This window comes from Athene noctua, chromosome 8, assembly GCF_965140245.1.
Source record: "Athene noctua chromosome 8, bAthNoc1.hap1.1, whole genome shotgun sequence".
Lineage (NCBI taxonomy): Eukaryota > Metazoa > Chordata > Aves > Strigiformes > Strigidae > Athene > Athene noctua.
Window position 1 is genome coordinate 3,371,797 of NC_134044.1, and position 17,645 is coordinate 3,389,441.

Genomic DNA, 17,645 nt, shown 5'->3' on the forward strand with positions numbered 1-17,645 from the left:
GTGAGGGGACCCCACGCTGCAGCAGGAGAAGAGTGTGAGGAGTCCTCCCCTGAGGAGGAAGGAGCAGCAGAAACAAGGAGTGGTGAACTGACCACAGCCCCCATCCCCTGCCCCACTGTGTTGCTGGAGGGGAGGAGGGAGAGAAATCGGGAGCAAAGCTGAGCCTGGGAAGAAAGGAGGGGTGGGGGAAGATGGTTTTTAAGATGTGGTAATAGTTTTCACTGTCCTACTCTAATTGGAAAATTAACTGGTAGTGTTCAAATTAAATTGATGTTCTTTTTCTTCCTGAACTGAGTCTGTCTTTTGCCCATGACCATAACTGGTGAGTCAGTTCTCACTGTCCTTATCTCGATCACTAAGCCTTTCATTTTATTTTCTCCTTCCCATCCCTGAGGGGGAAGGAGTGAGCAAGTGGTTGTGTGGTGCTCAGTTGCCCTCTGGGCTCAAACCACAACAGAATTTCTGATTTTGTCTTTTGTTTGCAAGTTACATAAAAAGATGACCTGTTCTCTTCACATGCTTCTTCAAAGCTTCCTCTAAAGAAGGTCCATGTTTGTGAGCACATCTGTCCATCTGAAGAAGAATATACGCCATCACAGGAAACATTGTTCAAAAGCTTTCAAAAAGGAAGACAACATGGCCCAAAAAGTCCAGGAATTAAAATACCGTCTCCCAAAATAAGTCCAGAAACTGATGAAAACTGAAAGTCAATACTAAGCTTGGCCAGCACACTTGAGAGGAACATAAGGATCTGTCCATTCTTACAGACTCACTAGTCTATGCTTGAGAAGTCAAGTCTTATAGAGATCTCAGGGTAATTAAAAAAATACAGATATCAATCTACTAATGCTATACATATATATAGCACATTCATACCAGGGGTGTACACACAAAGACTACGAAGTAAATCAAAACCATTAATAACAAACACTCAGAACTTCCCACCAAAAATCCACAGTGTGTACTTCAAGTGATATAATCAAGAAAACTGCATCTGATGACCCTGAAAAACTAAAATGAGGGATAACCTCATACACAGAACTTTTTCTGCATTTTCCAATACATTTTCTATTCTTTAAAATAAATGAAAATAAAAGAGAGAGCCTCAACTACTATGTGTAACAGAGAATTGTTTCTGTATGTTCCCACTGATGGGCCAGCAATGGCAAAGACGACTGAAGAACAGCAAGTCTCATACAGCAGGCAGCAGCACTGACTGCTGCGCTATAACAGAGAATAGGCTGAAGCTCTCAATCTGTATGTGGGATACAGTGTATGTCAATTACATTAATTTTTAAGATGTGCTAATAGATCTTCTGAGGCATTTAGTTAATACTATGCTTCAACTCTTCCGTTCACATTAAGAGATTATCAGTTATTAAAAGGATGGCTTAAAATTCATTACAACTTTCAAAACAAAGTGGTCATGCTTACTGAGATTATTCTTGTATCCAAAAGAATGTTGTAATATGACAATAATAACAAAAGTGTAATGTTCATGTATAACTAGTGAAAGAAAAAATAATAGCTATTATGAGCTCATTTTTATATCCCTTTTTAAACACTCCAAACACTGTTTTTATATCAATCTGATAAATATTTCATTCCACAAGTCTTCATAAAGTTTGACATAGGGCTCATTAAAAGCCTATTTATGTGACCACAAGATGATTACATGAAAAACAGTTTGCAGTCAATTTTAAATAGATGCATAACAAACCAAAACTAAATGACACATACTGGAGGCCTGCCAGGACGGCCCCTTTTTCTTTTTCCTTTGACTTCTGCTTCTTCAAGCTCACTGCCAGCATCTGAATGTGCAGTAGTTTCATTTGTAGAATCCCTAGGGGGGGAAAAACACTAGATAAATTAAAATGATTTGAAATCAACAAGTAATCTATAACTGATTAAATATTTAGTCCTAAAACAGAAAAAAAAAAGTCAGCATTAAAAGGCTTGCCACATATATTCTGCAAACTAAGGAACTAAACATTGTTAGCCCTGTCAAAAAGCCTTACCTTTTTATGGGCTGGAATCTCATTTTATAGACTGGAAGTTATTTAAATTACTTTTTCTTTTGAAACCATGTTACACTTAAACTGGCTACATTAAACAGCACATTCTCAACACACCCATCCCACAACGTATTCACTAGTATCAACTTTCTTTTACTCTTGGTAACTACTTCCCAGCAGCTTTCAAGGCCATGAGAAAGCAAGCTGGAGCCCAGTCCAGCTATCACATCATTAGAACAGTTACACAAGTTCTCACTCGGGTTACATTGTGATTTTAGGTCACACTCGAAGACAATGGTATTGTGCAGCTGTTAATAAAGAGAGGATTAACACTGACCATGAGGCACCAACCAGAAAACGCACTTTGATCTGAAGATATGTATGATTCTTGCAGTTAGAAAAACATTTTTCACTAATACAATGAAAAAACCTTGCTAATTGTCGTTGAGCAGTGTCAGAGAATCCCACAGTATAAGTTTTCTACCATTTCTCTTTTAGATTTAAGACCATAATAAGAGGAAAAAAAAAAGTTACCCCAATTTCCACCCACCCCGCAAGAGCCAGGTACAGAAGTACTTCTCTGCCTTCAAAACAGGCTGCTTGAAGAAACAGCTTGTAATTGATCTTCTGAGGTATTAGATTTTGCCCAAGAGGAGCCCACAAGCAAAACCATTCCTGTTACTGATGTGCTTCATTTTTAGTTTGGAAGACCACCAGTGCATGAGATCTCTGTAAATGGAAGAGTAACTCTAATAATGTCCTAGATAACTCAAAGATGGGTCAAGTCTAGCTCTAATCAGAGTTTTCTTTAAATCCAGTATCATTTCCTTGAAGTGAAAGGAGTTAAATTGCTGTAATACTTGTGCAAGAGAAAGGTGAAAATCAGACCTATTCCATTATTTTATACAGCCTCAAACATAAAAGGTGGCATTGGTGATCTGTTTTACAGAAACAGAGAAACTTCATCAAGGCAAGATCTACACAGATCTTTCACACTGTCTGGGGGCTTTTTGTGTTTGTTTTATAAATCAGGAATACTCCACAAGTTTGCTGTATCACCAAGAAAGATATTCAGTAATTCAGAAAGATACAAACATCATTGTATCAGAATCAAGAATGTTCTGATACTTCTCTTTTACTAAAATTACTGTATTGTTCAAGGCCTGCTCTAACCCAAATAATTCTGCAGAACTATGATGAATTTCTAATATTAAGACATCATTTCCAACTTTTCCAGTTTGCAAGCACAAATACACAAAGGGGTCCATAGAATCCTCTACAAAAGCTAAAATGCAGAACATCTATGAATCTCCTTTTGTGAAAGTAACTTCAATGGATTATCTCCAAATACTCTACACACCCCAGAAAATCATGCATCCTTGATTAAAAGACAGCATCTGAGTTCCCAAATTCTATGCTTGTAGAACAGTATCTGTACAAAATATTGAATATCAAAGAGAAGTAGCTTTCTGCTTCATAAAGTAGAAAATTCTGAAAACTCAGTATCGATCTATGGATTTGAAAAAAATCTGTAAAAAGTCTAAAAGCAAATAAAAGATATCCTACAAAATTCAAAATTATTTGGTAAAATAGGGCCACACTAGTGAAAAACAGTGCAGTGAACATGGCTGAAAACAATATCTATGTGGATGGACGTATCCAGCCTTTACTCAAATACCAGCCATCACATTGCAACTCAATTTGACAAAAACGTGTATTGCCTCACAATGACTTTTTTTAAAAATAACTTTTGAATAAATGAGGAGCCCTGTGAAAATATCTGCTGTTTTCTATTGCTGTAGTGAAATTAAAGTGATTCTCTTTTGCTCTCTGTAGGAAAAAACAAACTTATCTCTGGTCTATACAGCTCCTTACCAGAAAAACCTTAGACATAGTGTAGTCTAAGCAATACCTCCATTCCTGGGGAAATGCTGTACCTTTGCTAGCTTACAAAACCGCACCCCTAACATCATCAGGACAAAGATTTTTCTCAAAACCAAATTCAGCTGTCCTCCTAGGCAAATGGCTCAAACACTTCCCTTGAAACACCAGAGCTGTATAAATAAACTGTATTATTTTGCATGCCTTTAGTCCACAGAAAACTTGACTTTGCTACAGCCTCTGTCCAGGTCTAGCAAAACCTAATGAGATTTGTGTATATAGCTCTGGAAATTTCAATTGCTTTGAAACAATGCATATGCAAGGAACAGTTTAATTATTAACCACCTTCTTTTCTTTGTTGTCTTAAACGTGATAACCATGCTTCTCTAATATTTTTCTGGTAAAGCTTCTCTAGTTTGCTGGAAGCCTTTTGGGAAAGGCTCAATGAATCAGTATGAAGGTTGAGATTCATCTAATTTAAATGAGACCTATGCAACGCAGAAAACAGAAAAGGTACAACATACCTCATGCTAGGGTCAGCATCCAAAATTGGTCAGTTTATGTTTTATAAATTTTCCTCTCTCTCCATTGATGGTAAGGTGATCTAGACAAGCAACTCAATATAAATGTTTAAAATTAAATAAGATGAATCTCACCCTAACAATATGTGAGGCAAAGAGATAATTTCTTTCCAGCAAAGATTAAGTATGTAAGGAGTAAGGGGAAAACATCAGGAAGTAAGTTCCCTTCAATCCTTATATGATTTGGAGTCGGGAGACAGGATTATGGACAACCTACAGTCCTTGGCTGATTTAACATTAAAATAAACATCAGTTCAAGCAGCAGGGAATTCTGTCTGAATCAACTCCTGCACTGCAGCCTTGAGCCCCTTCAGTTTGGGAGGCAGTGCTCTGCTTCTGTCAAAGCCTTACAGTTGCTCTGGATTCACACACATGTCCCTCTTCTTATTTCTGATCTCAGAGGCGAAAAGCATCTCTCAACTGCCTGCAGTTCTGTCAGGTTTTTAACCCTCTTTGAGAAGAGCATCTGGCCAGCATCCATCTCCCTCATTCCCTACACATCTTGCAGAACTGCTAGGAAGTAATTTATCTGGTGGCAGACATCCACATCTTAATAGGCCAGAATTATCTTACCCCTATTTTACATGTGTATGACTAGTAACCTAAGGGGAAAACCTAGGCTTAGTCACAATTCATCTTTCCTGAAGCTGTTGGGAGGGAAAATAATATGGGCCTAAGGATCTAAGCATCTAAGAAGAGGAGAGGTGGCAGTGTCTAAGCTAAACCTTTCCTCTCTAATACACCTTTGACATGACAGAGACATAGGAGAACATGGCAGAGTGTGGGAGACCTACAAGACTGGGGTGGGCAGAGTAAAGCAGACAAGTGAGAACCCCTTTTAGGGGCTCAGATTTATTAAGCTTTTCTTTCTCATTTCTGTGGTGGCTAAAGTATCTTAAGAAAACCAGCAGTAACTCCAGGATCCTTCCTAAAAACTCCAGATATTATTCCAAAGTTATAAAAACTAGCCACTGAAACTAACCACATGGTAATGAAGAATTAACAAGATTACTGGGCAGCCCTTTACCATGTCATGCTTCTGAAGAACCTATTTCCATAGACACAGTAAATTTCACATTTCTGCAAAATAAATCAAAGTAAATTTACCTTCCTTCTACTACTACATAAAACCCTAGCTATTGAGCTTTTACTATCCTGCTTAAAAACACACCACCCCAAAAACCTATGTTCATGTATCTGGTTTTGTAAATAAAAATGCTTCTATAAGCTTGTATCGGTGTTGCTGAGGTGCTCAAGGTTCTGGCAGAGATAAATTCAGTAATTGCTACCATCAGACTCAGCCTTGTGAAAAAAAACATTCATGAAGAAAAATGGCTAAATGCACAGGCTCATGAATCATGGATGAATCAGCTCTCATGGTTGATCTTCAAAATCTAAAGAGGAACATGCCTCACAGCAAATATGAGTCATCCCATTGAGAGAAGACTCGTAACAGTCAGTCACCCAGGTCAAATACACCAGAGGTTCTTTCCCTACATCTGAAAAACCAATAAGTGAAATCCTGTCTTCACTGCATTCTGAAGTCACTTCTGTGAATCCAGAAAGATTAAAGAGTTCTCCTTTCATGTTCCCTCAACAGAGAAGAATTTGGGAGGGAATATTTGATACGATCCTAAGCAAAGTACATTAATATATCAAATTGACTTTAGGACCCTTTGTTTAAAGATGGTAGCCAAAAAGATTAGAAAACGTTACAAAAAATTAGAAATAAAATATACAGTGGTAGATTATGATAACCCTTCAAAGCTGCTTACTTAAGAGCTAGAAAGCAAGCTTTGGTGCTCCCTGCGTGGAACCAGACTGTGGCTTCTCAAATCTAAATGTTTGAAGCTAGTACCCCTAAACCCAAGATTACTTCAGGTCTTTAAACCCTTAGCCAGACTCCTTTCTGATCAAAGTCTGGCTGGGACCTACTGAAATAGCAGTTATCATTTTCTGTGACACCTCATCCACACTAGACAATGTTCTGAGCCCTCAGGAGAGTCTCAGAACCTTCATGTGCAAATCTTGCTGATTGTTTTGTAGAAAGAAAGATCTCATCTTGTTCATGAGCAACCAAAACTATGTATATTACTGATGATGACTTGTCACCAGCACTTCGCACTATGGCATTAAATGATTCCCAGCTCTACCAGGAAAACAACATCCATGTTTTCTTTCATTTGTTAATGCTGCATAATACTGGGGGCTCACAATCATCTTCTGATTAAAGAATATGCCTACATCTTTCATGTCCTTCAGGTTTCTCAGACCATGTGCAGTTATCAAATCAATTAATATGCACTTTTTAATATTAAACTCTATGATATTTCATTCATAAGTCCATCTAGCTTCTTGAACTGGGAACAAGAATATCTCTTCCCTACCATTGCTGTGACAAAATCTCCCAGTGTTTTGTCCTTGGCACATTTCACAAGCACACTCTCACTTCCTGAATGTGGCACATCCAGGATAGTATGAACCAAGAAAATTTGTTTCAACAACTACCCTCAAAGCTAACCAGATCCTCCCTATGTCTGATGCTCCCCCCTCAGTGCTATCTATCAGGGTCATCCCTATCTCTAGCCACGTGCTCACCCACAGCAGAAATTAAGTTTCTTTGAAAGAGGTTTTGAAAATGTAAGAAAAAATTGCAATGCAGAGCATGTTATTATTAAGGTCAGATAAATAACTTTACAATTGTCTAAGCATTCAATTTCTCAAAGGGACCTGAAATCTTAAGTTTTGGAACACCACTCAACCTTGATAAACTGAGGCTCTTTTACACCCTGTGGTATTTCCTATTTTTATATGTTTATTCCAAGCAAAAAACTTAACATCAGAAAATTACCACATGTATTTGGTTTAAGTGGCAAGTGGTGGCAGTGGGGCAGCCGCAGGGTGGGCTCTGTGAGGAGCAGTCAGGATTGCCTGGGGGGTGAGAGACCAGTCCTGGGGGCAGCAGGAGGCAGAAGGTGCTGTTGGTGCCCTGACACCCCACAGCCCCGGGGGGAGCCAGCGCTGGAGCAGATATCTGCACCACAGCCCTCAGAGAGCCCTGTGCTGGGGCTGAGAGCCGAGGACTCAGGAGTGAAGGATGAAGTTGACCAGGGAAGAGCACAGGGGGCAGAGGGAACATGTTTTGTTTTTTGTCTTTGGTTCTCACCATCATCCAAATATTTTTTAATTGTCAATAAATTAATTTTCCCCAAGTTGGATCTGTTTTGCCCATGAGGGCAATTGGTAAGTGATTTCCCTTTCTTTATCTTGCCCCACAAGCTTTTTCCTCTTGTATTCTCCCCCTGTCCTGTTGAGGACGAGAGTGACAGTGCAGCTGGGTGGGTGTCTGGCAGACAGCCAAGGTCAACCCACACTTCAAATGAAGCTCCATTTTATTCCTGTTTCTAAAATTCCTTTAACTCTACTTGATTTACTCTAGCTACTCTCATTACAGACTTCCACTCTATTCTTTCCAGTAGTTCATTTTATCCAGGTACAGTGATGTTCCCATTTGTATAAGCCACTCCCATTTCCCAGCAAGATCAGAACATGCTAATGCCACTTGCTGTCTTCAGTTGCAGAAGCCAAAGGCTTTTTGCACAATAAAACCAGCTCATTGTAAGAAAGAGTACACAACTGGAATATACCAATGTGGTCAATTAGGATTAAAACTCATACACATTTCTGAAATCTCACAACATTCAGAAGCACAAAAGTAGCAAAGATCTTGTTTTGCTTTTCACAGCAAAGTTAAACCTCCATACATATAAAGAAATATATTTTACATTGTCTTTTTTTTTTTATTCAGCTTTTTATCATATGACAACACAGGAGGCCTGAGAGAATCACCCTAATCTGCACTTCTCTCAAGCTTGTGCTTTATCCTCACAATCGCCTCTCTGTTTACTTCCACCTTTTTAAAATTGAAGATGTGAAATAGACAAAAATATACTCACTGTAGTACTGGCAGATCGGAAGTAATCATTTTTGCAGCACTCTTTAAAGTAAGAGCTACATAGAACTTCTTCTAAAAATTATAAAACAATTACTTGGAAGCCTCTTTCATGAAAAGAATGTCAGAGTCCAGTCTGTAAAAGAGAGGAAATAAATTGTTAGATGTGATTCCAAAATAGTCATACATTGAATAAAAAGCACTGTAAGCAAAACCAGTCAATTTTGAAGTAGCATCACTATTAGACCATGGGAAATTTAGAATGGATGTCCCCAGGATAGCTTAATCACATTCTTGCATTCAGTTTTTACAATTTAGGCAGCTTCACTGTTTTTGTTTGGGTTTTTTTTAAATTAAACAAACCATTATGCATTACCTCTGAGATTTGTTTATGGTAACTCTAATGCAAAAACACAAGCAGAACTCTGGCAAAATTTAAATAAACAAGATAAATACATAAGCAAACCGAGAATGTGATGATACAGATTTAAGGAATTTATTTTCTAGTCATACAATTGACTAAACTTGCAAGACAGAAGTTTGGTTTAATGAGAAACAGACTTTCTTAGTTTTCAAAGATCTGCACCTAAAATCATACCGGTTTTGATAAGATAGGTAAAATATTTCTGATAGCATTCCTTTTAATCTAACTTAAAGTTTTAAGTTAAACAATAAACTAGACTGCATCTGTGGTACCACTAAACCCACTAGCAACATCTCTCCACCCAAAAGACAATCAAGGAGTTGACTAATGACAGCAGACGTGACTTTACCATTAAATAACAGCACAATGTGACAGATGCCATAATCTTTGATGTAATAAAACAGAGCTGTCATCCCATTCTTCCAGAAAATACAAGTTCTGGAGAAACTTAAAATGATTTGTTTCAGTCTCCCCTTTTACAGATCCTGGGGTAATATAAATAGCTGCATGGAGCACTGTAGCTGAGCAATGGCAATGAATTCCACTTGGGAATGCAGGACTTAACTGCATGTTTTTAAATCATAGGATATTTTAAATCTCTTATTTAAGTATTTGATTTCTTCTCAATGGGCAGTTTTTTCTGTGCTCTAGTAGCCTTGTGCATGACAGCTGGAAAATCAAGCAGAAAGAGGTAACATGACCTACACCAAACATAGTATCTAAATAAAACTGTAACAGTCCAAGCAAAACATGTAAAGTATTATTTTCCACCCTACACACATCAGTATTTATTTACCAAAACCATAACTGTACAGCATGAACAGACTTTTTTTGCCTCTGATTATTACAGTTTCAATTAGACTCACAGATGCATGCAACTAGTTCTTGCAGTACTTACTACTTCATACTACCGAGAGTTTTACTTAGTGTCTCATCGACAAATTGAAATTTTACACTAAATACTGCCATCTCATTGACCATTTTTTCTACTGGATCACTAGCAAGCCACTTTGTTGCAAAACAAATATTAACAAGAGAAGTTTGTTTAGGATTAAAGGTACCACTCCAGCATTAATGTTTTAAAGGGGGTCATTTTCCACAGCCAGTACACCAGGTCAATGTAAAAGCTCTGCAGTTTCACTGTAAGACACAAACTAGTCTGAGCTCTTCACAAGCAAAAATGTTATATGACATATGCTATTTGTGCTATTTCCATAACGGTGTTTCTTCAGGACACTGGTCATTACTAGGTTTTAAAGGATTGAAATTACTCTTGACATGGGAACAACGTGCCCATTCAACAACATAAAGCAACCATTTCAGACACTTGTAAGAATTTATTATAAACAAACATAGAATCAGACTGAATTAACTCTTGAGTTGATTTCTATATGAAGAAAAAGGGGAATGCTCAGCCTTCTGAAAGACATTACAATTGGAACAACATGCACTCGGATGGTCTCAAAATACTAATATTTAGGTATAACATAAGAATAATATTTAATGAAATCCTGAAATAGAAGGCAGCTTTTGATTAAGCTTCTGCAAATCTTTTTTCTTCTTGCCATGACAATTAGATGTACACATTTTTGTCATAGCTTCCCTTTAAAACATATTTTAAAAGTGTATTTTTTTGCACGCACAAAAGCACTCACACACACTCTTGCATACATTAACTAGACGTCAAAGCAAACCTATCCATCTTGGATCATCAGATTATTTAATTCTAGCAGGATACTGGGCATCAATCTTTTCAGAAGAGCTTTCAAAAGAAGTTCCAGAAAATTTATGTGCATTTCATGTAAGATTTTCCACAGATGTTTAAGGCATCCTGCACAACTGTTACGTGGAATTTCTTCTTTTAATTTGCTTTTTCAACCTACTTATCACCCTTCACCACTGTTGTGCTGTGCATGCTCAGATATAGCAACCAGCAGCGTACAACTGCTCTAGGGAAGCGTTTTCGCACACAAGGAAAAATAGACTTGCTCAGAGATAACTTCTTTGAAAAGCAAAGTCCTGGCCTAAAAGAAACTATGGAGTGCAGGGAATAAAGAGCCAGAAGGAGAAGAGAGGCCCTGTTTCATTCAGAAGCGACTGAAGAGCCAAGGAAGCTGGACCCACAGCCTTGACACAGTGGTAATGGCAGACAACCTGACACACAGGGATATGCAAGGTCCTGTGGTATTCTCTCACAGTACCTGTGCTGAACAGGAAACTGCAGGACAGTGCTGAAAAAAAACTATCCGTATGTGGTTAGGTCCAGACTGGACCATCTAGAAGACAACAAAGTTGTCCATCTACTGTCTTGTGTTAATAAATGCACTTAACAAGGACTAAGGCAAAAAATGCTAAAATATAAGAACCATCAATGCTGACAAGCCAGAAAGCAAAGAGCTCAGAGCCAGAAGCCCAAAAAGAAAAGGCAAAATCCTGCCCGTTTTGTAGGACTGACCAGAAGTGGAGTGTTACATTGCATAGAATAACAGCTCCCCACTACAGAGCCCAAGTCAGCCTATCCCTCACATGTGTCCTCTACAGTCCTGCTGGCTACTATATTCTGGACGGTAACTCCTTCTTCCTCAACGCAGACACTCAGCTGCTGAAGTCAGGAAACCCGTAACAGTCTTGGGATAACTGCCTGGCAACTTCCCTCAACATTACTCTATGCTCACAGAAACACCACTTGCTTCCAAAATTCAGTCTTAAATTATCACCCGTGTTGCTTAGGCTTGGTTTGGAAATAAAATAAGGCACTACAGTGACTAATGAAAAGCTGTATGTGCTTGGAACAGTGTTCTCAATTTAGTTGTGCAATTAAGCTTGACAACTGTGGAAAAATCACTGATCCTTTTGGACTATACAAATGTGAACCTTCACATTTTTTCTGGTTTTAATAAAAGAAATATCTGTTGCTTAAACATGATGGTCTTAACAGGAAAACCAAACTCTCCTCCTTCCTGTCTCATTCAGCCTGAGGCTAAAGCCATTGATAAAATTCTGAAAGCTTGAGACAGATTCCAAGTGTCAACTTTATTCTAGGGAAGAGAAAAGCAGGGGGAGGAACACTTCATACTTGTGCAGTTTGGGCTATTTAAACTATAAAACACCATATAGTTGAACAAGTCCTTTAACTTGCTGTCAATTGCTTTTATTCCAGGAGTTTTAAAAAAAAAAAAAAATTGTTTTCAATCAATCTGTTTTCAATTCTAATGACCTTAGCATGTTTACAGCTTTTGAAACCTGCACATCTTTATTTTAAGATGACATAAATTTATGTTGGCATAGTTAAAAATGACCTATAGAAGAACATAAAGCAGGCAGTAGAAGACACCATTCAGTTGAAACATACAATGAGAAAACAAGTAAATGTTTCTCTTTTTTGCTTCTGTTTCTTAACCATGCATAATAACCACGGCATACATAATGACCATTCTATAAAACTGCTTCTTAAAAAACATAAAAAACCTTTTCTATTAAATTGTCACTTTCATGATGTTTTTTCTTCAGTAAGTACCTCATAATGAGCTTAGCTTTAAGAAAGGCTCTACAATTCTACAATAACAAATCCAAGACATGCATTCCATTAATATTTTCTGTAGTTTCTACTAACATGGAAAGCTACCTACATTTTTTGCAGTCCTTAAATTGTTTATTTGCACCTCTGGTGCTGAAGTGATCTACCCATTTTAGCCAAACAGCAAACAAATGAAAAGATTGACACAAACCCTGAAACCTGACAGAGTTGTTCCAGGCAACTATCCAGTAGGAACAACCAATCAAGTTCAGCTAATCTTATTATAAAATAGGTACCTACCCCTTACAAAGCTGAAACCAAAACTTAAAAAACCCCAAACTATTAGATTTAGCAATAAGAGTTACATAGTTATTAATTGCATTGCCTAGGAGATATCAAAAATAAAAGATAACTGGTGTTTGACTGACTCCCATTCAAAAATTTTCCTTATTGACCAAGTGACCTTGTCCCATCTGAGTGCAAAACATATTCAAACAATGGCACATACTAACGGAGCAGTATCTTCTCCTACTTAATTGGTAACGCCTGTACAACATAACTTTGTTTTCCATTTAAAATTACTTTGCTTTCTTCCTCTGTGCTCCCTCCTACGTCTTTCCTTGCAAGTTAAAAATGATAAAGCAGCACGCTTCTCCATCCCATTAAGGCCCAAAAGGAAATTTGAGAACTCCAAACATACTGCTTGTATAAATGAGAAGCCACGCCACTACATAGCACCGTAACACAAGACATGTAAAATTCAAGTTAGAGACAAGCATTGTCCCCCCCAATATTCTCACCCAACCACCACGTTTGACAGCTAGTAAAAGGCTGCATCAGCAGCACGCTCTGCTAGAAAGCAGCACGCTGCACACCAAGGCAGTGCTCCAAAAGCTTCAATCAACAAGGTGACAGAGAAAAGAGGATCTTACATGAAGGCAGATAAATTCTAGCCTTTTACTGCTTTATCCAACCCCATGCGTGGCCTTGGGCACACCACGTAAATCCTTCCTGCCCAGCTATGCCATCTGCAAAGTGAAGATAATGTTTAGAAATTGAAAGTGTAAATTCTAAATCCTGCAGAACTAGAAAAACAGTCACCAGGAACTAACCCTGTAACAAATGTAACAAATGCTATGATGTGTTCATCACTAAGGAGTTTTTGTTTGCTTTGGATTACATGTTTCTATAAGCATAAGCCTTATTTCTAATACAGGTTTGGAACCTGAAACAAATTAATTCACCTTGACCCTACAGCCACTTGAACTGAAAGCCAAATTAAATCATCTCTTCCAGCTCTGATTTTGAGAGTATATAGAATCATATAAGGCCAAACAAGACATAATACTTATTTAGCCTATCTTTAAGACAATTTGATTGAAGTTCTACACAAAATCTAAATTTCACATTATCACATTTTAGTATTTAAACCAAGATGGATGGTCCAAGTGACAGAAAAAATAACACTAAGCACTAACAAGTTCCTTCAATACTTAAAATACATAGCAAGCTCTACCAATATGTAGTCTGCAATATTCTTAATCCAAACTAAGCGCAATAAGGAGGAGGTAATATCAGGAACAACTAGGCTAGCGCAGCATGGCGATGCTTCATTTCTGCTGTGGTTTGAGCTCAGAGAGCTACTGAGCACCACACAGCCACTCACACACACACACACCCTTCCCCCCCAGAGCTGGGAAGGAGGAAAGAAGACGACCCAGGAACTTGAGATAAGGACAGGGATGGATGACCTCATCCTTTAAGCACAGGCAAAAACCAGACTTGTTAGGGGAAGAAAAAAAAGAATGCAAATTTAGTACACACACTAACAACATGTCACAGAGGACTGTGAGTAGCATGGCCACATCTTGAAAACACCTTCTCCCATCCCTCCCCTCTTCCTGGGCTCGGCTTTACTCCCAGTATCTCTCTACCTTCTCTCCAGTGGTGCAGGGGGCAGGGAATGAGCGGTGCGGCCAGTCCTGCCACTTCTTCCTCCCAGGGAGGTGGGGGAACTGCTGGCATTCCTCCCCCGTTCCAGCGCAGTTCCCCTCTCACAGGAGACAGTCCTCCACAAACTAACTGCGACATGACTCACTCCCACGGGCGTGTGGGTCACCCCAACGTGTTGCAGTCCTCCCAGTGCCGAACTACAACAGCAGGGCCTTCTTCCCACAGGGTCCCGGCCTTCTTCGGGTGCAGTCACCTGTCCCAGCGTGGAGCCCCACATGCCACAAATCAGTATCTGCTCCACCACAGACCCCACCGTGGGTGGCAGGGGGCGGTCCTGCCCTCTCACTACAAGGTACAGGGGAGTCTCTGCTCTGGCACACCTCCCCCCTTCCTCCTCCTTTCTCCACTGACCTCAATGTTTAAAGAGGTGTCGTCCTCGCAACTCCTTCTCACAGCTCCTCCTCCACATCTCAATTTTCCCTTCTTAAATACGTTATCGAAGAGGCACAGCCACCATAGCAAGTTGTCTCGGCCTTGGATAGAGGCGGATCTGACTTGGAGCCAGGGAAGTTTTGAGAAGCTTCTCGCAGGGCGTCACCCCTGCAGCTCCCTCCCCTGCTACCAAAGCCCCACCACTCAAAGCAGGACGTTTTCCTATATCCTTCAAAACCAGACTGAACATATTATTATTGCTCCATATCCCTCTTCCAAATATGTTTGTCTGCTCTTGCTGTTATCCATTTAATACCCAGTAGGAACTGCAACTCCCAACCTGCAAAGGCACGCCAACAACAAAAGCAAATAACTGGGGAGTTGGCTGATACACCAGATGCTTGTGCTGCTGCTCTGAGGACCCTGGGCAGGCTGGAGCAATGGACAAACAGGAATCGCATGAAGTTCAGTAAAGAGAACCACACAGTCTGGCACCTGGGGAGGAACCACCCCACACATGGGTTTGGGACCAAGCATCTGGAAAGCTGCTTTTCCAAGAGAGAGCTGGTAGACAATGACTTGAACAGAAGGCAGCAATACGCCCTTGCTGCAAAGGCCAAGAGCATCCCCTGGGCTGCTCTAGGCAGAGCACTGCAGCATGGCAAGGCAGGTGACCCTTCCCCGTTGCTCAGGGCAGATGAGACTTATCTGGAGCACTCTGTCCAGTGCTGGGCTCCCTGGTACAAGAGAGACACGGACATACGTTGTTTTGCAGTAAAGGGACAACTTTGAACAGTGTTGCATACAGTTTGGCTAGAGGTCACTCAGAATAGCAAGTTGAGGGTTGACAGTTGTTTTTTCCTTAGAAAATGTCACTAAGAAATTAATACATAAAACAAGTAAGTGGAAGTGAGCTCAAGGGTAGTGTGTAGAATACAAGACAAATATAAGGCCAAGAACAAAAAAGTGAGACTGTACACAAAATGAAAGCCTTTAGTAGATGTTCATTAGCATTGACTAGAGTTTCTTTTTTTACCCTTTCCTTTACAGGTATTTCCAGATGTGTTACATATACATGTGGAAACAAGAATTATCTCATGGCAACCGCTAGCTGTCCATTTAACCTCGCCTTCTATTTCAGTTGTCTCCTCAGTTACACTCTACAGTTGCACCAACATGTAGAACTGATTCTACAGGCAAAACAGCTGTTGTTGCTTCCTCTCACCAAAGGCTTTTAGCCTAGAAACATCCTGCCCCGTCCAGAAAAATAATCCAAAGTCTCACTTTCTAGTGTGCAATATCATTCTGTGCTATTCACAATTACGAATGCAAGGCCTCACACTGAAAGGTTACACAAATCACCTCTTACAGAGCTGGGAATAAAATTCTTAAAGGACAAAAACCTCCAAGTCATACTACCACATTTCTATACTTAGTTTTCTGTCTCTAAAAATGTATGAGCTGCCAAAACCAATCAGTTTTTCTGTACCTTCTCCTACTGTTTCCAGGAGGTAGCAGCTAATTTCTGTACTGTGTATGTCTGTGCCGAGGCACTGGCACTAAGATCACACAAGAAAGCTGATACAGTCTTTTAACAATGGTTATAATAGTGTAGTTGATACAAATGTCACACATCACTCACACAATTTTGTTTCATCATCTCCAGTGTTTACTTCAATACTTTTTAACTATACTATCATATACTGCCTTCTTACAATACCTAGAATGGCTAATACTAAAGATATTAATCAAATGTTTTGTGCAAACGATTGCCTGTAGATATGGCTTGCTCAGGAACAAAAGTTTTATCCTTTCCAATTTGTAATAATTATTTTTAATAGAAATAAATTTGATAGACTGAGCATACAAAAAGAAACTTGCTTTCCCTTGGTTATTCTTACAGACTTCAGACATAACTGCACCTCACTCTGTGGACACCCAGTGAGACACTTGACCTGATTTTCTGCAGCACTGAGCATTCACAACTGTGACTGAGATCACTGGGGGCTACGGCCACTCCGTCACTCATAAGACAAATAATTATGGTCCGATTGCACAAGACTAAAAGTTAAAGGCACTGAGTTCTAATGCCGGTCCAGTATCTGGATGGATAAGATCTTCATTAACAATTTTCTCCTTGCCATCTGTCCATTAGGATAACATCAGCTACCTACCAGCCTCCTACCCACCTGCTCTGAACATAAAATACACATAAGAAAGTTAGTTTCTACGGTCCTCAAACTGTGCACATAAACAGATGCATCCTTGAAGTCTTCTGCTTCTCTGCACTTGTATTTCCAAGACTCAGAAGGCATCTTGAGAAGATAAACTCACTTATGTTTTTAACATGATGTAAGAACATTGAGAATCACAAAAAAAGCCCACAGAACTTTTTAAAGTTGAAAGACTATGCCTATGATGGAAACTGTGGAGTCATTCTCCAAACAAAAGACTGAGCAATCAGCGAAACTTGCAAAAGACTGAATAATGATATTGATAGCATAACTGTTCACCATACCTTAGCATAAAGTTTTGAAAGATAGTTATCAAGACAATTAAATGCTTCCCCCCAAAATGGGCCATCCAGTTCAGCTGATTCCTTAGTAAGCCAGTTCAGCTCACCAAAATGGCATAAAACTTCTCAAGGTTTTGCAATTAATTTCAGTGAGCCAAGCCAGAGTTCCAGGAGGCTCAGAAACACCAGTGTGCAGAAAAGTGACAGATGAGTACAGCTGGATATAAACAGGACTGAAGGAGGGTGACGTCTTTTTCAATATTTAAAAACTGCTGCAAAGGCAATGGAAAGAAAGAATAAAGTCTTTTTCTCGGTGAGAACAGGACAAGTCATGAGTTTAAACTGCAGCAAGGAAAATTCAGGTAAGACACTGAG

At 39.3% G+C, this 17,645-nt stretch overlaps 1 protein-coding gene across 2 annotated transcripts in view; it reads right to left on the minus strand.

Annotated features, from left to right (window-relative positions):
• The window catches only part of STAG1 (STAG1 cohesin complex component), a 208,640-nt gene that overhangs the window by 156,551 nt on the left and 34,444 nt on the right, over positions 1 to 17,645 (minus strand). For both annotated transcript variants that reach the window (XM_074911915.1, XM_074911914.1), the window contains exons 2-3: positions 8,434 to 8,565; positions 1,741 to 1,843 (exon numbers count right to left, since the gene is read on the minus strand). In XM_074911915.1, coding sequence (XP_074768016.1) covers positions 1,741 to 1,843; positions 8,434 to 8,462 — 132 coding nt within the window. In that variant the 5' untranslated portion in view covers positions 8,463 to 8,565. The remainder of the gene's footprint in view (positions 1 to 1,740; positions 1,844 to 8,433; positions 8,566 to 17,645) is intronic.